This window comes from Giraffa tippelskirchi, chromosome 6, assembly GCF_054371585.1.
Source record: "Giraffa tippelskirchi isolate mGirTip1 chromosome 6, T2T-mGirTip1v1.2.pri, whole genome shotgun sequence".
Lineage (NCBI taxonomy): Eukaryota > Metazoa > Chordata > Mammalia > Artiodactyla > Giraffidae > Giraffa > Giraffa tippelskirchi.
The window spans coordinates 31,329,807-31,350,461 of record NC_137280.1 but is presented as its reverse complement, the minus strand read 5'-3'; the positions used below and the strand labels follow the sequence as shown (position 1 = coordinate 31,350,461).

Genomic DNA, 20,655 nt, shown 5'->3' with positions numbered 1-20,655 from the left:
AATGTGTATCCTGCTGCTGTTGGGTGGAATGTTTTATAAATGTGGATTAGATCCTTTGATTGATGATGTTGCTGAATTCCTTTATATCCTTGCTGATTTCCAATGTAGTTGTTCTATCAGTTGTTAAGAGAAGAGAGTTGACATCTCTAACTATGACTGTGAATATATCTTTTCTTTGAGCTCTCTGAGTTTTTTATCAACAAAGTAAGTTCAGCTTTGTTGCTAGAACATACACATTTAGAATTGCTATGTTTTTGGGGTTTGACCATTTTATCATTATATAATATCTTCCTCTATCTTTGCTGATTATCTTAGCTCAGAATTCTCTTTATCTGATATTAATACAACCAGTTCTGCTTTCTTTTGATGAATGATACATTTTTCCATCATTTTACTGTCAGTGTGCTTATATCATTATATGAGTTTCTTTTAGACAGCCTATTAGGTTTGTTTTTATCCTTTCTACCAATTTTTTAAAAACAATTTTGCTTATTTATATTTGGCTGCTCTGGGTATTTATTGCTTTGTGAGGGCTTTCTCTAGCTGTGGCGATAGGGGGCTACTCTTCATTGTGGTGCGTGAGCTTCTCACTGCAGTGGCTTCTTCTGTTGGGGAGCATGAGCTCTAGGGCCCACTGGCTTCAGCAGTTGTGGCGCACGGGTTTAGTTGCTCTGAGGCACATGGGATCTTCCTGGACCAGGGATTGAACCCATGGCTCCTGCATAGGTAGGTGGACTCCCATCTACTGCACCACCAGGGAAGTCCCATTCTATCAATGTTTTTATCCATTCTTCCAATAGTTGTATTTTAATATAGAACATTTATATTAATCTAATTATTGATACGTTGGGCTTAAGACTACTATGTCATTTTTAAAAAATAATTTTGTTTATTAATTTTTGGTTGTGCTGAGTCTTCACTACTGCCCGGGTTTTCTCTAGTTGCAGCGAGCAGAGGCTGCTCTCCAGTTGCCCTTTGAGGGCTTCTCATTGTGGTGGGTTCTCTTATCATGGAGCATGGGCTCTGGGGCACCCAGGCTTCAGTAGCTGCAGCTCCTGGGCTCTAGAGCACAAGGTCAATAGTTGTGGCACACAGGCTTAGTTGCCCTGCAGCATGTGGGGTCTTCCCGGATCAGGGATGGAACCAGCATCCCTTGCATTGCAAGGAGGATTCTTAACCACTGGACCACCAGGGAAGCCCTTGAATACATTTTTAACATGGAGTTTACACAAGCTTCCAATGAATCACTGGTCGAGTGTGAAGGATACAGAGGAGTCAAAGATGCCCCAAAAGCTTTGTTCTTATCAACTGGAAGAATAGAACTGTCATATAATGACTGGAGAAGACTGGGGAAGAACATTTTTTTCAAGAGGAGGAGGTATTTGGAGCTCAGTTTTGAAAGGTTAAGTTGGAGCAGGTGCTTGTGGGACATTTAAGTGGAGATGTTGAATAGATAGACATGCTGTTAGGTCTGGGTAAATATAAATTCAGGAATCATTGGCATTGCAGGAGGAGTATTGAGATACTGAGTAAAGATAAGGGAATGAAGATGTACAAGGACTGAAGACATTGCTGTTCTTAAATTAAATTAATTTAATTAAAATTAGGCATTCAAGTGAAGGACATGTCATTCCTTCTGAAACCGTTAGGTGTCAGGGCTCCAGAAGAGCTCTGGTCTCATGGTCCTTTATGTCTCAATGCAGAAAGGAATTTATCGAGAGGCAATGTGATAGATAAGTGATTTATTTGAATAGGATGCTTGTAAGGTTCACAAGCAGGCAGGTAAATGTTGCACTGCCCTGAGCGCTCAGTGGGTTACATTTTTATAATCAGAGGAAGAAAGAGGAGGGGGAGAAGATCTTTGTTTTTCTTGAGTAGGCTTCACGTTTTGACATCAGTTCCTCCCCCAGGTAGGGCAGGGAAGTTTATTTGTCCCTCCCTATATGGTCAAGCCAGGACTGCCATAGCACTTTGGAAAAATATTTTCAGGTTTCAGTACAATGGTGGCTTTCATTTTGAGAAGTCATCTTCCCATAAATGATTTTGTGTGTGTGTGTGTGCAGATCCTGTTTTGGAAGTCATTAACTTGATAGCACTGGGCAGATTGTAGTTATTTTCTACAATTGTTTTATTATTTTGGGGGCATGGTACAAAGAACATGTCTTAGGGGCCAAAGAACATGTTTTGGGGGTTATTAATTCCCTTAGCTTACTGGGCAGGATGCAGGTCTCATGCCACCATTGTTTCATTGTTTTGGGGCATGTCTCCTGTTTCTGTTGCATGGCTTTGTTGCCAGCAGGTTAGCTTGATTTTATCGTTAAGCAAGACAATCTGACTTTGATGCTAAGCGACTTGTTTTGCTTTATGATTCAAGTAAGCCCACATTGTTTCAGAAGCTTCCCATTACTTTCTTGAGTGATCATTAGTCTTACCGTGGTCTCCCAAATCCCCCTAAAGTTCCCTCTCTATCTACAATTCCCTAATGGGGTTTCTAAGCCACCTATTTAATCATCTTATTGGGCTTCCCTAGTAGGTCAGCTGGTAAAGAATCCACGTGCGATGTGGGATATGATTTCTGGGTCAGGAAGATCCACTGGAGAAGGGATAGGCTACCCACTCCAGTATTCTTGGGCTTCCCTGATGACTTAGCTGGTAGAAAATACCCCTGCAGTACAGAAGACCCGGGTTCGATCCCTGGGTTGGGAAGATCCCCTGGAGAAGGGAAAGGCTACCCACTCCAGTATCTTGGCCTGGAGAATTCCATGAACTATCTAGTCCATGGGGTCACAAAGAGTCGGACATGGCTGAGCAACTTTCACTTTCACATTCTATCCCTGAGCTTCCCATGTGGCGCTAGCTGTAAAGAACCCACTTGCCAGTGCAGGAGATGTAAGAGATGTGGGTGGGATCCCTGGGTCGGGAAGATCCCCTGGAAGAGGGCATGGTAACCCACTCCAGTATTGTTACCTGGAGAATCTCATGGACACAGGAGCCTGGGGGCTACAGCCCACAGGGTTGCAAAGAGTTCGATAGGACTGAAGCAATTTAGAACACACGCATGCATTCTGTCCCTATCACTTCTAGGTCCTTTCTAGTTAGGGTTAGATTACGAGAACCCAGTGGTAGGGACAGAATGACAGGACAAAATAGGTGATTAAATAGTTAATCCCACTAGGGATTTTCTATAACTAGAAAAGTATGGGAGACCCTTGTAAGTTAATGATTACTTGAGAAAGCAGGTTTGCCTCACCACAAAACCAAGCAGTCTTGCTTAGCAACAAAACCAAGCAACAGAAGCATGGGGCATGCCAACAAACAATAAAACAATGGTGGCAGGAGACCCGCATCCTGCCCAGTGATCCCTCCGAAATGCTCTCTGCACACATAAAAAACAGTAAGTCGTGGACCTAGCTTGACCACACAGGGACAAGAAAACTCCCCTGCTCAGCCTGGAGGAGCTAATGATGAAAATATGATGTCTACTCAAGAAAGACAAAGGAGGTCTTCTCCTCCTCCCTCCTTTTCCTTTGATTATAAAGCTGTAGCCAACTAGTTCTTGGGGCATGGCATTTCTTGCCCACCTGCTTGTAAGCCTCACAAGTGTTCTATTCTAATAAATCACTTTTTATCTACCATTTTGTTCTTGTTGAATTCTTCTGTGCACTGAGTCATAAAGGAGTATAGTACTGGAGCTCTTCGGAGTCGCCCTGAAATGACACCAATCAGTTTCACATGTAGTGTGATTAACATACATGACTGGAAAATCTTTGTGAGATATTGCCAAGGACAAAAATTGCAAAGAAATAAAAAAAAAAACTTCAATATAAGCTCGCCATTAATGAACAGAGTGACATTTGACAAATCATGTCTCAATTGCCAAATATGCAGTTGAAGTAAGTACAGCTCTTCATAGTTTGTAACATTGGGACTACCGATTAATTAAAAAAATTAGAAGTGAAAGCAGTTTATACGAAGGACACGCTACATAAATGCTAGCTATAAAGCAATTATGATTCACTACCTAGTGCATACCGATTAAACATAAAGGGGAAAACACTTCAAAAAATTCCGTTTTGCCTTTCTTAAAGCTTTCTACGCGAAAGCAGACGCAAAAGCACATAGCACATGCGCAAAGCGTTTCACTGCCGAAGAAAGGCTGGAAAAGAGAAGGGAGGCGGAGCCTCCGCCGCCGGCCTTTCCTAACAGCTCCGCCCCTCGAACGCCAGCCTGCGTCTGACGTCAAGTGAAACTTTACTTCCGCTTCCGGCAACTCACGTTTCTCTTTTCCTGTCCGGCTGGAAAGATGGCGTCCCGCAAGGAAGGCACCGGCTCATCCGCCACCTCTTCCAGCTCTACCACCGGCGCTGCAGGCAAAGGCAAAGGCAAAGGATCCGGAGATTCAGCCGTGAAGCAAGTGCAGATAGATGGCTTGGTGAGTGGGGTTCCGTTTCTCCCGGCCCACGTGGGGAGCTCAGTTCCCAGCCAGGTCTTGGCAGGCGTGCTTTCCGGCAGCCTCCCCTCTGAGCTTGTTGAAGCTGGGCCAAGGTTTTCCCCTAAAACCTTCTTTCTTTATCTTCACTTTCTGTTCGGAAGACGCGGCCACCGTCTCTGCCGGCTCATCAGGGAATTGAGGACTCAGAAAGTGGACCTAGGCTCGGGTGTGTGTGTGACAGATTCTCGGGGGCTTGTTTTGAGATGCTTGAGAGAGGGTATTTGGAGAATGACTATCCTGGGAGGCAAGTAGGTGACGGAAGTGTCGAGAAAGATATAGGGCTTTTGGAAGGGGAGAGGAAACTTTATTGTTTTCCTACTGGAATCTGACATCTGTAACTTTACAAGTGGAAATTAGTTTGTAACCACTTTTGAGCCTGTGGTTCAGGTGTTACGTGAAACCGCGTCATTGGAATAAATACCTTCTGTTGACTTCTTTCCCTCTCTGTGCATATTGGAGTGCCTTGGGATTTGGGTTTAGGCGTCCTTCCACCTGGTCTCTGCTTGACAAAGCAGAGGAAAGCGCAACTCCGGAGTCCGACAGCTTGGCTTGAAATTCCGCGCTAAAATTAGCTGAATGACATTGGGCATATTATTAATCTCTTTGTGCTTGGTAAGTTAAATGGTGAAAGGTGTTAACATGTACTTTTAGCTGCTGCTTTTAAATTTGCAAAAGTTATAGTAGTAGACTTTCTTTAAAGCCCTCTTTTCAAGACTTTAAATGTTATTTGTATTCTGATAACTCGTAGGGTTATGTTTCTTGTCAGACTTGGTTCTTGAATGCCACTCTTACGCATCTAACTGCCTGCTTGCTGTCACTGTTAGGATATCTCATAGGAACTTCAAACTTAATATGTCCAAAATAAAATTTTTGACCCTGCCCTACTTCTCTCCCACTCATCGATCTTACGTCACTCTCTCCTATCTTAGTAAATGGAACTGCTATCTATCTACCTGTTTGAAAAGTTAAAACCTGAGCATTAATGTATGCTTGTTCTTATTTTACCCTTGGCATCCAGTCCCTCAGCAAATTTTGTTGGTTCTAAGTCCAAAATGTATCAAATTTTATTTGCTTTTCTTCTAGATTCCACCAACCACATCCACTTAAAATAAAATGTAGAATTCTTACCAGTCTTCAAGGCCCTGCTACTGTTGTCTCTTTCTTCAGACTCACCTCATACTTTTTCTAGGCTTCAGTCACAGTCAGCTTTCAGTGTTTTATTTTCTCAGTCTGAAATACTGTCTGAAATATTTCTTACTACTCTGTGGCTTTTTTTGAGCCTTTAAGGTATTGGTTTAAGTGTCAGCATCTCAAGAGAGGCCTTGCCTAACTACCGTGTAAAAAATAGCTTCATTTCCATTACTCTCCATTACATAACCTTTATTTCCTTCATAGCATTTTCCACTACTTGTAATTATCTTGTTTGTTTTCTTGTTTTTCTCCTCTAGTAGAATGTAAGCTACTGAGGGCAGACAGGTATTATGACTTTTCATCTGTTACATTCCAAAACTGAATCAGTTAATTGAGATAGATAGGATAAATTGATGAATGAAGTATTATAGTTTCTTTTTGTAGTACTTCATTTCATGTTCTGATATCCTTTTCTATAGATTATTTTCATAGCATCTTGAATTGTTCTCTTAGCCTGCTTCAGTCCATCCTTCATACTTTTATTAAAACATGCACTTTAATGTGAAAGTTCAGACATGGTTAACTTCCCTCTTGAAATGTTTTTAGTGCCTTTGCAATGAGTTCAAGGCCGACCAAGATGTCCTTGGCTTTTGAGTTCAGGTTAACTTGCCACTATTACCATGCTTCCTAGGAATGGCTCATTCTAGCCACACAGGACTAATTTGCTTAGCCTAATGTTTAATCACATTTGTTTCTGGCACCTTGGTAATAGCCAGGGCCATATTTCCTTTTCTTTTTGAGCCTTTCTTTCAAACCTTTAGTTTTGTTTCATCAATTTTCTGTATCTTTAATTTTACCTTTCTCTTAACACATGGCGATTGTCAGACTTTTCCATATTAAAATGTCCAACCCTGTTTCTTTTTACTTAGCACTTTGTGTTCATTCTTGGGCTTCCCTGATAGCTCAGTTGGTAAAAAATCCGCCTGTAATACAGGAGACCCTGGTTCGATTCCTGGGTTGGGAAGATCCAGTGGAGAAGGGATAGGCTACCCACTCCGGTATTTTTGGGCTTCCCTTGTGGCTTAGTGGGTAAAGAATCCACCTGCAGTGTGGAAGACCTGGGTTCAATCCCTGGGTTGGGAAGATCGCCTGAAGAAGGGAAGGTATGCCCACTCCAGTATTCTGGCCTGGAGAATTCCATGGGCTACATAGTCCATCGGGTTGCAAAGAGTTGGACACAACCGAGTGACTTTCACTTTCACTTGTGTTCATTCTTAGTCCCGACTTCTTTCGTTTGATGTCAGTGGTTAAGTAATTCATCTGTATTTGTGGTCTTCCGTTCTTTCTTCAACTCAATACTACTAGAATCTGCCATCACCATTTTCTTGATTTAGTTTTTAAAAAGATCATTGATAACATTAGCAAAGAACTGTAAAACAACAGGATATACACGTAAAATAATGTCTTTAATACATAATTTAAGTAATCACAGAATAAATATCCATTTACCTGCCTTTTAACTTGAGAAATAGAATTTTTAGTCTCTTTGAAGTCCTTTCCATTTCATCCTTTTCTGCCATCCCTTTTTTGTACCTGTAATCACTCTTGTGAGCTTTGTTTCAGTGATTTCTTGGTTTTCTTTGTAGCTGTACCACAAAGAATATTCCCAAAGGATTTGTTTCTTTTGGCCTGTTTATATTAATAAAAAGAATGAAGTGTTAGTTAAATCATAGTGCATGTTCACCTGTGTCTTGAATCATGTATATATGTATCTCACACCACGATCTTCTAGAGTGAGGAGCTCTCATTCATTCATTTTCATTACTACTTAGATTTCTTTGCATGAGTAGAACATAATTTTCCTCTTCTACATGTTAATGGACAGTTAGATGACTTGCTTTCTTTGTGTGAAATGGTATCTCTCAGTAATGTTAACTGTCCATTCCATTAGACTTGTCAGCCTTTTTTTTATTGTACGTTGTGCAGTTGGTACTCAGTATATCCTTATAGAATGGACGAGTGAATTGTCATTGTAGTCAGGTGATCTCTTTATTCCTAGGTAAGATCAAGCTAATTCTTCCTATTGGACTTTTCATGTAAAGCCGTCTTTGATTCCCCTAAACCAGTCTGAATCTTAACTTTTCTTATGTACATTACACTTTTGATACTCCAGGTCTGGTCCAAGGACCAGCAAGACAAGCAGAATTGGCCTTGCCTGGTAGCTTGTTAGAAAGACAGAAACACAGTATCTCAGAATCTTTCCTGACCTATTGTTTCAGGTGATTTATAACATTTTTAATGCTTGAACAGTGCTGCTCTGGGCCACATCAATCTCTTCTTTTCTCTGAACTTTTTATGGTGACAGCTTGTGTTACTCATCTTGGCATGTAATCATATGCTGTTAATGAATGGTCTACGTATATTAAGGAGAGTCAGGAAGAGTACTAGTTCAGTTCAGTTGTGTCTGACTCTTTGCGACCCCATGGACTGCATGCAGCACGCCTGGATTCCCTGTCCATCACCAATTCCCGGAGCTTACTCAGACTCATGTCCATTGAGTCAGTGATGCCATCCAACCATCTCATCCTCTGTTGTCCCCTTCTCCTCCTGCCTTCAGTCTTTCCCAGCATCAGAGTCTTTTCCTATGAGTCAGTTCTTCACATCAGGTGGCCAAAGTATTGGAATTTCAGCTTCAGCATCAGTCCTTCCAATGAATATTCAGAACTGATTTCCTTTAGGATGGACTGGTTGGATCTCCTTGCTGTCCAAGGGACTCTCAAGAGTCTTCTCCAACACCATAATTCAAAAGCGTCAATTCTTCAGCGCTCAGCTTTCTTTATAATTCAACACTTGCATCCATCCATACATGACTACTGGAAAAACCATAGCTTTGACTAGACTGACCTTGTTGGCAAAGTAATGTCTCTGCTTTTTAATATGCTGTCTAGGTTGGTCATAGCTTTTCTTCCAAGGAGCAAGTGTCTTTTAATTTCATGGCTGCAGTCACTATTTTGGAGCCCCCCCCAAATAAAGTCTGTCACTATTTTCACTGTTTGCCCATCTATTTGCCATGAAGTGATTGGACCAGATGCCATGATCTTAGTTTTCTGAATGTTGACTTTTAAGCCAACTTTTTCACTCTCTTCTTTCACTTTCATCAAGAGGCTCTTTAGTCCTTCTTCACTTTCTGCCATAAGGGTGGTGTCATCGGCATATCTGAGGTTATTGGTATTTCTCCCGGCAATCTTGTTTTCAGCTTGTGCTTCATCCCACCCGGCATTTCGCGTGATGTACTCTTCATATAAGTTAAATAAGCAGAGTGACAGTATGCAGCCTTGACCTACTCCTTTCCCAATTTGGAACCAGTTGTTCCATGTTGCTTCTTGCCCTGCATGCAGATTTCTCAGGAGACAGATCAGATGATCTGATATTCCCATCTCTTTAAGAATTTCCCACAGTTTGTTGTGATCCACACTGTCAAAGGCTTTGGCATAGTCAATAAAGCAGAAATAGAGGTTTTTCTGGAACTCTCTTGCTTTTTCGATGATCCAACGGATGTTGGCAATTTGATCTCTGGTTCCTCTGCCTGTTCTGAATCCAGTTTGAACATCTGGAAGTTCTCTGTTCGTGTACTGTTGAAGCCTGGCTTGGAGAATTTTGAGCATTACTTTGCTAGCGTGTAAGATGAGTGCAATTGTGTGGTCATTTGAACTTTCTTTGGCATTGCCTTTCTTTGGGATTGGAATGAAAACTGACCTTTTCCAGTCCTGTGACCACTGCTGAGTTTTCCAAATTTGCTGACATATTGAGTGCAGCACTTTCACAGCATCATCTTTTAGGATTTGAAATAGCTCAACTGGAATTCCATCACCTCCACTAGCTTTGTTCGTAGTGATGCTTGCTAAGGCCCACTTGACTTTGCATTCCAGGATATCTGGTTCTAGGTGAGTGATCACACCATAGTGATAATCTGGGTCATGAAGATCTCTTTTGTATAGTTCTGTGTATTCTTGCCTGTTCCTCTTAATATCTTCTGCTTTTGTTAGGTCCATACAATTTCTGTCCTTTATTGAGGCCATCTTTGCATGAAATGTTCCCTTGGTATCTCTAATTTTCTTGAAGAGATCTCTAATTTTTTGCATTCTCTTGTTTTCCTCTATTTCTTTGCACTAATCACTGAGGAAGTCTTTCTTATCTCTGTTTGCTAATCTTTGGAACTCTGCATCCAAATGGGTATATCTTTCCTTTTTTCCTTTGCCTTTAGCTTCTCTTCTCAGCTATTTGTAAGGCCTCCTCAGACAACCATTTTGCCTTTTTGCATTTCTTTTTCTTGGGGATAGTCTTGATTCCTGCCTCCTGTACAATGTTATGAACCTCTGTCCATAGTTCTTCAGGCACTCTGTCTATCAGATCTAATCCCTTGAATCTATTTGTCATTTCCACTGTATAATTGTAAGGGATTTGACTTAGGTCATATCCGAATGGTCTAGTGGTTTTCCCTCCTTTCTTCAATTTCAGTCTGAATTTGGCAATAAGGAGTTCATGATCTGAGGCACGGTCAGCTCCCGGTCTTGTTTTTGCTGACTGTATAGAGCGTCTCCCTCTGGTTGCAAAGATTATAATCAGTCTTGATTTTGGTATCCACCATCTGGTGATGTCCATGTGTAGAGTCTTCTCTTGTGTTGTTGGAAGAGGGTGCTTGCTATGACCAGTGCATTCTCTTGGCAAAGTTCTGTTAACCTTTGCCCTGCTTCATTTTGCACTCTAAGGCCAAATTTGCCTGTTACTCCAGGTATCTCTTGACTTCCTACTTTTGCATTCCAGTCCCCTATAATGAAAAGAACATCTTTTTTGGGTGTTAGTTCTAAAAGGTCTTGTAAGTCTTCATGGAACCATTTAACTTCAGCTTCTTCAGCATTACTGGTCGGGGCGTAGACTTGGATTACTGTGACAGTCAATGGTTTGCCTTGGAAATGAACAAAGATCATTCTGTCATTTTTGAGGTTGCATCCAAGTACTGCATTTCGGACTCTTTTTTTTGACTGTGATGGCTACTTTATTTCTTCTAAGGGATTCTTGCCCACAGTAGTAGATATAATGGTCATCTGAGTTAAATTCACCTATTCCAGTCCATTTTAGTTCACTGATTCCTAAACTGTCGATGTTCACTCTTGCTATCTCCTGTTTAACCACTTCAAATTTGCCTTGATTCGTGGACCTAACATTCCAGGTTCCTATGAGATACTGCTCTTTACAGCATCGGACTTGACTTCTATCACCAGTCACATCCACAGCTGGGTGTTGTTTTTGCTTTGTCTCCGTCTCTTCATTCTTTCCGGAGAAGGCAATGGCACCCCACTCCAGTACTCTTGCCTGGAAAATCCCATGGATGGAGGAGCCTGGTAGGCTACAGTCCATGGGGTCGCTAAGAGTCGGACATGACTGAGCGACTTCACTTTCACTTTTCCCTTTCATGCGCTGGAGAAGGAAATGGCAACCCACTCCAGTATGCTTGCCTGGAGAATCCCAGGGACGGCGGAGCCTGGTGGGCTGCCGTCTATGGGGTCGCACAGAGTCGGACACGACTGAAGCGACTTAGCAGCAGCAGCAGCAGCTTCATTCTTTCTGGAGTTAGTTTTCCACTTATCTCCAGTAGCATATTGGGCACCTACCGACCTGGGGAGTTCATCTTTCAGCACTAGTAGATATCCCTAAGTGAAGTTACCTGCCTCATGTAGGCAAACCTAAGTCTATCTGACTTTTTCCATCTCAGGTTGCTTTCAAGACTTGGATAACCCTACAGACATCCTTGGGATGGTTTCTTGCCCTTAAGGTCAGAAAGCTTGTTGAAATCCATTGCCTTTTTAGAAGGTTGCTTCTCTGTCTTAGCTATTGTCAGTAGTGCTGCAGTGAATTTTTTTTTTGGAGTATAGTTGCTTTACACTGCTATGTCAGTCTGTCCTATATTGCATAGAATCAGCCATATGTATACATACATGTGTCCCCTCTTTTTTAGATTTCTTTTCCGTTTAGGTCATCATGGAGCCCTAGTAGAGTTCCCTGTGCTATTCAGTGGATTCTCGCTGGCTGTCTATTTTATGTATACTAGTGTATATATGGGCTTCTCAGGTGGTGCTAGTGGTTACGAATCCCACCTCGGTCTCTGGGTTGGGAAGATCCCCTGGAGTAGGAAATGGCATGCCACTCCAGTATTCTTGCCTGGAAAATTCCTTGGTGCAGAGGAAGCTGGTGGGCTGCAGCCCATGGGATTGTAAAGAGTTGGACATAACTGAGGGGCTAAACACAAAGCACAAGTGTGCGTACGTCAATCCCGATCTCCCAGTTCATCCCACCCCACCCGCCCCCCTTCTCCTTTGGTATTAGTGAGTTTTTTCTCTACATCTGTGTGTCTGTTTCTGCTTTGCAACTAAGGTCATCTATACTACTTGTCTAGGTTCCACATATATGTGTTAGTATATAATATTTGTTGTTTTGCTTTATGTCTCCGCTTGTATGACAGTCTCTAGTTTCATCTACTTCTTTGCAAATGACCCAATTTCATTTGTTTTTATCACTGAATAACATTCCATTGCATTTATATACCACATCTTTATCCATTCCTCTGTTGATGGATATTTAGGTTGCTTCTGTGTCCTGACTGTTGTAAATAGTGCTTCAATGGACAGTGAGGTGCTTGTATCTTTTTCTTCAAATAATTTTTTAAAAATTAGTTTTAATTGGAAGATAATTGCTTTAAGTGTTGTATTGGTTTTTGCCATACAACACTGTGAATCAGCCACAAGTATACATATGTCCTGTCCCTCTTGAACCTCCCTCCCAGCACCTCCCCGCCCCCAGCCATCTGACCCCCTAGGTTGTCACACAGCATCAGGTAGAACTTCTGTGTTATATAGCAATTTTTCCAATAGCTATTTGTTTTACATATTGTAATATAAAGCATTCTGTGTAACAGGCTTTAGGTTCATCCACCTCAGTTCAGCTGACTCACATCCATTCCTTTTTATGGCTGAGTAATATTTCATTGTATTTATCTACCACAGCATCTTCATTCATCTGTCAGTGGACATCTTTGTTGCTTCTATGTCCTGGCTGTTGGAAATAGTGCTGCAGTGAACATTGGGGTTTATGTGTCTTCTTTTTAAATGTCTTTTTGAATTATGGTTTTTTCTGGATATAATATGCGCAGTAGTGGGATTGCTGGGTTATGTGATAGTTCTGTTTTTAGTTTTTTAAAGAACCTGCATATTGTTCTCCATAGTGGCTGTATCAGTTTACACTGTCACCAACAGTGTAAGAAGGTTCACTTTTCTCCACACCCTCGATGGCATTTATTGTTTATAGAGTTTTTGATTATGGCCATTCTGATTGGAGTGAGGTGTTCAGTTCAGTCGATCAGTCGTGTCTGACTCTTTGCTACCCCATGAACCACAGCACACCAGGCCTCCCTGTCCATCACCAACTCCCGGAGTCCACCCAAACCCATGTCCATCGAGTCGGTGATGCATCCAACCATCTCATCCTCTTTCGTCCCCTTCTTCTCCTGCCCTCAATCTTGCCCAGCATCAGAGTCTTTTCCAATGAGTCAGCTCTTCGCATCAGGTGGCCAAAGTATTGGAGTTTCAGCTTCAACATCAGTCCTTCCAATGGTGATACCTCATTATATTTTTGATTTGCATTTCACCAATGATTACTGATATTGTGCACCTTTTCATGTGTTTGCTAGCTATCTATGTGTCTTTGGAGAAATCTCTATTCAGATCTTCTAAACATTTGATTGGGTTGTTTGGTTTTTTTTGTATTGAGCTGCATGAGCTGTTTGTGTATTTTGAAAATTAATCCTTTGTTTGCAAATATTTTTTCCCATTTTGAGGGTTTTCTTTTTGTCTTGTTTATGGTTTCCTTTGCTTTTAAGTGCAAAAGCTTTTAAGTTTAATTAGGTCCCATTTGTGTACTTTTGTTTTTATTTTCATAACTAGGAGGTGGGTCAAAAAAAGATCTTACTGTGGTTTATGTCAAGGAGTGTTCTGCCTATTTTATCCTTAAAGAATTTTATAGTGTCTGGCTTTACATTTAGATCTTTAATCTGTTATGAGTTTATTTTTGTGTATGATGTTAGGAGGTGTTCTAATTTCATTCTTTTACATGTAGCTGTCCAGTTTTCCAACTACCACTTATTGAGACTGTCTTTTCTTCATTCTTCATTCTTCTATTCTTGCCTCCTTTGTTATAGATTAAGTGACCATAGGTGTGTGGGTTTATGGCTGAGCTTCCTGTCCTGCTCCACTGATCTTTCTCTGTTTTTGTGCCAGTACCATGCTGTCATGATGACTGTAGCTTTGTAGTATAGAGAGCCTGATCCCTCCAGCTCCATTTCTTTCTCAAGATGATTTTGGTGTTTGGAGTCTTTTGTGTTTCCATAAAAATTGTAAAATTTTTTGTTGCAGTTCTGTGGAAAATAACATTGGTGGTTTGATAGGGATTGCATTGAATCTGTAGGTTGCTTTGGGTAGTATAATCATTTTCAGAATATGGGTTCTTCCAGTCCAAGAAGATGGTATATATTTGTCTGTCTGTGTCATCTTTGATTTCTTTCATAAGTATCTTAATAGTTTTCTGCATAGAGATCTTTTGCCTCTTTAAATAGGTTTATTCTTAGGTATTTTGTTCTTTTTGTTGCAATGATAAATGGAATTGTTTCCTTAATTTCTGTTTCCAGTCTTTCATTGTTAGTGTATAGGAGTGCAAGAGATTTCTGCTTATTGTATCCTGCAACTTTACGGAATTCATTCATTAGCTGTAATAGTTTTTTGGTAGCATTTTTAGGATTTTCCGTGTATACTATTATGTCATCTGCAAACAATGACAGTTTTACTTCTTTTCCGATTTGGATTCCTTTGATTTCTTTTTCTTCTTTGATTGCGATGGTTAAGACTTCCAAAACTATGTTGAATAGTAGCAAATGTGGCACCTTTGTCTTGTTCTTGATCTTAGTGGAAATGCTTTGTTTTTCACCATTGAGGATGATGTTTGCTTTGGGTTTGTAATATAATATATGGCCTTTATGTTGAGGTAGGTTTTCTCTTTGCCTACCTTGTGGAGAGTTTTTTTATCATTATGGGTGTTGAATTTTGTTGAAAGCTTTTTATGCATCAGCCAAAATGAACATATGGTTTTTGTTCTTCAGTTTGTTAATATGGTGAATCACATTGATTGATTTGTATATACTGAAGAATCCTTACATCCCTGGGATAAATTCCACCTGATCATGGTGTATGATCTTTTTAATGTGTTGTTGGATTCTGTTTTCTAGTATTTTGTTGAGGATTTTCATGTCTATATTTATCAGTAATATTGGCCTATAATTTTCTTTTTTTGTGATATCTTTGTCTGGTTTTGGTATCAGGGTGATGGTGGCCTCCTAGAATGAGCTTGGGAATGTTCCTCCCCCTCTGCAGTTTTTTGGAAGAGTTTGAGAAGGATGGGTGTTAGCTCTGCTCTAAATATTTGATAGACTTTGCCTACGAAGTCTTCTGGTCCTGGACATTTGTGGAAGATTTTAATCATGGTTTTAGTTTTATTACTTGTGATTGATCTCATATTTTATATTTCTTCCTGGTTCGGTCTTGGAAGACTGTACCTTTCTAAGAATTTGTCCATATTTTCCAGGTTGTTCACATGTATTAGTCTCTTATGATGCTTTGTATTTCAGTTGTAACTTTTCCTTTTTCACTTCTAATTTTATTGATTTGAATCATCTCCCTTTTTTTCTTGATGAATCTGACTAAAGGTTTATCAATTTTGGTCATCTTCTCAAAGAACCAGCTTTTAGTTTCATTGATCTTTGCTATTGTCTTCTTTGTTTCTATTTCATTTGTTTCTGCTCTGATCTTTATGGTTTCTTTCATTCTTCTAACTAAGTTTTATTTGTTCTTTCTCTAGTTGCTTTAGGTGTAAGGTTAGGTTGTTTATTTGAGACTTTGTTTCTTGAGGTAGAATTGTATTGCTATTATATAAACTTTCCTTTTGGAACTGCCTTAGCTGCATCCCATAGGTTTTGGTTCATTGTGTTTTTTTGGTCATTTGTTTCTAGGCTTTTTTACATTTCCTCTTTTGATTTCTTCAGTGATCTGTGTGTGTGTGTGTGTGTGTGTGTGTGTGTGTGTGTTAGTCGCTTAGTCATGTCTGCTTCTTTGTGACCCCATGGACGGTAGCCTGCCAGGCTCTTTTGTCCATGGGATTCTCCAGACAAAAATACTGGAGTGGATTTAGTAGCATGTTGTTTAACCTCCATGTGTTTGTGTTTTTTTACGGTCTTTTTTCCCTGTGATTGGTTTCTAATCTCATAGCAGGGTAGTCAAAAAAGATGTCCGATATGATTTCAATTTTATTAAATTTACTGAGGCTTATTTGTGACCCAAGATGGGATCTGTCGTGGAGAATGTTCCATATGCCCTTGAGAAGAAAGTGTATTTTGCTGCTTTCAGATGGAATGTCCTTTAAACATCAATTAAGTACCTCGAGGAGCTTATTCAAACTCATGTCCATTGAGTCGATGATGCCATCCAACCATCTCATCCTCTGTCATCCCCTTCTCCCTCCTTCAATCTTTCCCAGCATCAGAGTCTTTTCTAGTGAGTCAGTTCTTTGCATCAGATGGCCAAAGTATTGAAGTTTCAGCTTCAGCATCAGTCCTTTCAATGAATATTCAGGACTGATTTCATTTAGGAATGACTGTTTGGACCTCCTTGCAGTCCAAGGGACTCTCAAAGAGTCTTCTCCAACACCACAGTTCAAAAGCATCAATTCTTCTGTGCTCAGCTTTCTTTATAGTCCAGTTCTCACATCCATACATGACTACTGGAAAAACCATAGCTTTGACTAGACTGACCTTTGTTGGCAAAGTAATGTCTCTGCTTTTTAATATGCTGTCTAGATTGGTCATAGCTTTTCTTCCAAGGGGCAAGCATCTTTTAATTTCATGGCTGCAGTCACCATCTGCAGTGATTTTGGAGCCCTAAAAAATAAAGTCTGCCACTGTTTCCACTGTTTCCCCATCTATTTGCCATGAAGTGACGGAACCAGAAGCCATGATCTTAATTTTCTGAATGTTGAGTTTTAAGCCAACTTTTTCACTCTCCTCTTTCACTTTCATCAAGAGCCTCTTTAGTTCTTCTTCACTTTCTGCCATGGGGTGGTGTCATCTGCATTTTTGAGGATATTGGTATTTCTCCCAGCAATCTTGATTCCAGCTTGTGCTTCATCTAGCCCAGCGTTTCTCATGATGTACTCTCCATATAAGTTAAATAAGCAGGGTGACAGTATACAGCCTTGACATACTTCTTTCCCAATTTGGAACCAGTCTGTTGTTCCATGTCTAGTTCTAACTGTTGCATCTTGACTTGCATACAGATTTCTCAGGGGACAGGCCAGGTGATCTGGTATCCCCATCTTTTTAAGAATTTCCCACAGTTTGTTGTGATCCACATAGTTAAAGGCTTTGGCGTAGTCAGTAAAGCAGAAGTAGATGTTTTTCTGGAACTCTCTTGCGTTTTTGAAGATCCAACAGATGTTGGCAATTTGATCTCTGGTTCCTCTGCCTTTTCTAAATCTAGCTTGACTATCTGGAAGTTCACGGTTCGCTTACTGTTGAAGCCTGGCTTGGAGGATTTTGAGTGTTACTTTGCTAGTGTGTGAGATGAGTGCAGTTGTATCCTTTAGTATAAGTGGAGTGTTAAAATCCCCCAGTGTTACGGTGTTACTGTTGATTTCCCCTTTTATGGCTCTTACTAGCATTTGCCTTTTGTATTGAGGTGCTTCTATGTTGGGTACATCAATATTTATAGTTGTTTTATCTTCTTGGATTGATCTTTTGATCATCATATAGTGTCTTTCCTTGTCTCTTGTAATAGTCTTTGTTTTAAAGTCTGTTTTGTCTGACATGAGTATTGCTATTCCAGCTTTCTTTTGATTTCCATTTGCATGAATTATCTTTTTCTATCCCCCTACTTTCAGTCTGTATGTGCCCCTAGGCCTGAAGTGGGTCTCTTGTGGACAGGACGCATATGAGTCTTGTTTTTGTATCCATTCATCCAGTCTGTGCCTTTTGGTTGGAGCATTTAACCCGTTTACACTTAAGGTAGTTATCATTATGTATATTTCTATTATTGGAGAAGGAAATGGCAACCCACTCCAGTATTCTTGCCTGGAGAATCCCGGGGACAGAGGAGCCTGGTGGGCTGCCGTCTATGGGGTTGCACAGAGTCGGACACGACTGAAGCAACTTAGCAGCAGCAGCATATTCCTATTATGATTTTATTAATTGTTTTGGGTTTGTTTTTGTCTTTTTTTTTTTTCTTCTTGTGTTTCCCACCTAGAGAAGTTCCTTTAGCATTTGTTGTAGACTACTGTTTTCTTATCTTTTGCTCTCTTGTCACCTTTGGCTTCAACCAACTCTGTTATAATTAGAAGTTCCGATCTTAATGTACAGGATTTCACAAGTTTATCCAGCTATTTTAGGCCTTGGCAACCCTTTTCTGGGCCTTTAGCTCCAATGTTGGGGAGAAGAGCCTCTATAAAGCACCAGGCTTTGAAGAGGGTGTTTGTCAGTTCTTATTTTTGTGGTCAGGTTCTCTTACCTTACCAAGCTGACTTTAGATAAAAGTTTCTGATTTTGGCACTTACATGAAAACTTGGTTGCATTTGCTTTTCTCTGGGTAATTAGTTCATAATTTTGCTGTAAAATATCATATTGGCTCAGATGGTAAAAGCATCTGCTTGGAATGCGGGAGACCCAGGTTTGAGCCCTGGATCGGGAAGATCCCCTGGAGAAGGAAATGGCAACCCACTCCAGTACTCTTCCCTGGAAAATTCCCTGGATGGAGGAACCTTGTAGGCTGGAATCCACGGGGTTGCAAAGAGTCGGACACGACTGAGCAACTTCACTTTCACTTATCATGTATACTTGTGGCCGATTCATGTTGATGTGTGACTAAATCCATCACAATATTTTAAAGTAATTATATTCCAGTTAAAATTAATGAATTAAACTGTGTAAAATGAAAATAAAAGAGAAAAAAATAAATTGTGGTACTTGAATATTATTTCATTTGGCTCGACACGGGAAAATATACTTAAAGAGAGAATAGCTTTATTTTTTTCTCTGCAAACTACTGTTCGTACAAAATCATTCTATAAAATGGTTATCTCCTGTAAACAGTAGACTTAATAGCAAAGTATAGTATAATTTACAAAGTCATCTATTTGATGAAAACTACTTGTTTCATCAAAACTGAAAGGGCTAAAGTGGTACTGGTGTATACCAGCATCATATTCTGGAGTTTATTGATTTTGGTACCAAGCCCAAGCATACAAGAAAAAAAAAAATGAATTCAGTGAAATAGTGGTAACTGAGTATTAACTTAATAAAAGTATAAAGCTTTTTCACTCTTCGAGTCTGAATATTAACTGTATTTTGACATAAAATTTTAAGGATTTATTTTTCTCTCAAGCACCTAAATGCTATAGGTATTCATTGTATCCTGATGATTAATATGAAACTTTTTTTCTCGATACCGTTACCTTTTATCCTTGTCTCCAGCTAGTTTTCATTTGATATAAGTAGCAGATGTTTGTTGTATATATGAGATAGCAATAATTACTAAAATCAGATGTTTTAGAAAACAAAAAAAATATACATTCATCATAAGAAAAATCTGGAGAAATATGAAAAGCACAAAGATAATTAGTTTATAAGCTCATAACTTGAGGGTTGTTACACCATTAAGAGTTTGTAATTTAACATTTCTCTATTTTTCCAATGCTTTAATAAATTGGATAAATTAAAATACCTATAAAAATAAATAGATATTTAATAAATACCTATCGTTGAAGTTATTGAATTAAAGAAGGTTGTGCATGTTTTTGAGCATATTAAGCATGTTGCCAAACTGCTCTCAAACAGTTGTATAGTTCAGTGTGCTTTCCCACTTATAGAGTATCAAGTGCTGTTTCTTGGCATCATTGCCAACTGAAAGTTACGATTTTTTAGTCTTTTTAAAATTAAAGGTCTGTTAGTATGCTTGTTACAGTGTGATTCATCAGTTCAGTAAATATTTCCTGTTTGATAGTGATAACACTCACATCTGTGCCCAAGTCACCCAGTCTTCTGGTATTATCTTTGTCCCTTAGAGTTTCCCTTGGATTCTCTTAAGATCACTTGAAAAGTGAAAGTTTAGTTGCTCAGTCGTGTCTGACTCTTTGCGACTCCATAGATTGTAGACTACCCCGCTCCTCCATCCACAGGATTTTCCAGGCAAAAGTACTGGAGTGGGTTGCCATTTCCTTCTCCAGAGGATCTTCCCCACCCAGGGATCAAACCCGGGTCTCCCACATTGTAGGCAGACACTTTACCGTCTGATCCACCAGGGAAGTCCCTACTTAGTAACAAAAGCCCTTTGGAAAAGACTCATTACACAAAATAAAATCAAAACTTTATGCTTGACTTTGAAGTTACTCTTTGTCTTTTGTTTACATCCTTCAAACGGGGATTTGTAGGTATACTGCTTTCAAGTTTGATTTAAGGGTAACCTTTAACACAAGACCAGCATCTTTTCCTTTGGGATAGAAGAAAACCCCTTTTACATTTTGTACACAAATGCATCATCTTCAGTTTTGTTCTGAAGGACCACTTGAGGATAAAAAGCATGAATAATCACCTCCTCCTGGGGTTATTGTGGTGTACTTTTTATGCTGGAAAATTGAAGTATTTTTAATATATTAAACCTATTTCATTGAAGAGCCATTTTGCTGGGTATGCATGGTTCACAAATCAAAAGGCAAAAAAGAATAGGCAGTGAAAAGAAATTGTCACTTTCATCTCTATCTTCAACCACCCTCTTCCTAAGGGAAATCCTATTTACTCTTTTTTAATGTTTCTTTCTGGACCTATTTTAGCAAATATTGCATCCTGTTAAGGAAGCAGAAATAAACTGTAATAGAAACAACTAAAAATC

General features: G+C 39.8%; 1 protein-coding gene across 1 annotated transcript in view; it reads left to right on the top strand.

Annotated features, from left to right (window-relative positions):
* The first annotated feature begins 4,278 nt into the window (after positions 1-4,278).
* The window catches only part of EIF3H (eukaryotic translation initiation factor 3 subunit H), a 98,096-nt gene continuing 81,719 nt past the window's right edge, over positions 4,279-20,655 (top strand). Inside the window, exon 1 of the mRNA XM_081505264.1 lies at positions 4,279-4,432. Within this exon, the coding sequence (XP_081361390.1) occupies positions 4,304-4,432 (129 nt within the window). The 5' untranslated portion in view covers positions 4,279-4,303. The remainder of the gene's footprint in view (positions 4,433-20,655) is intronic.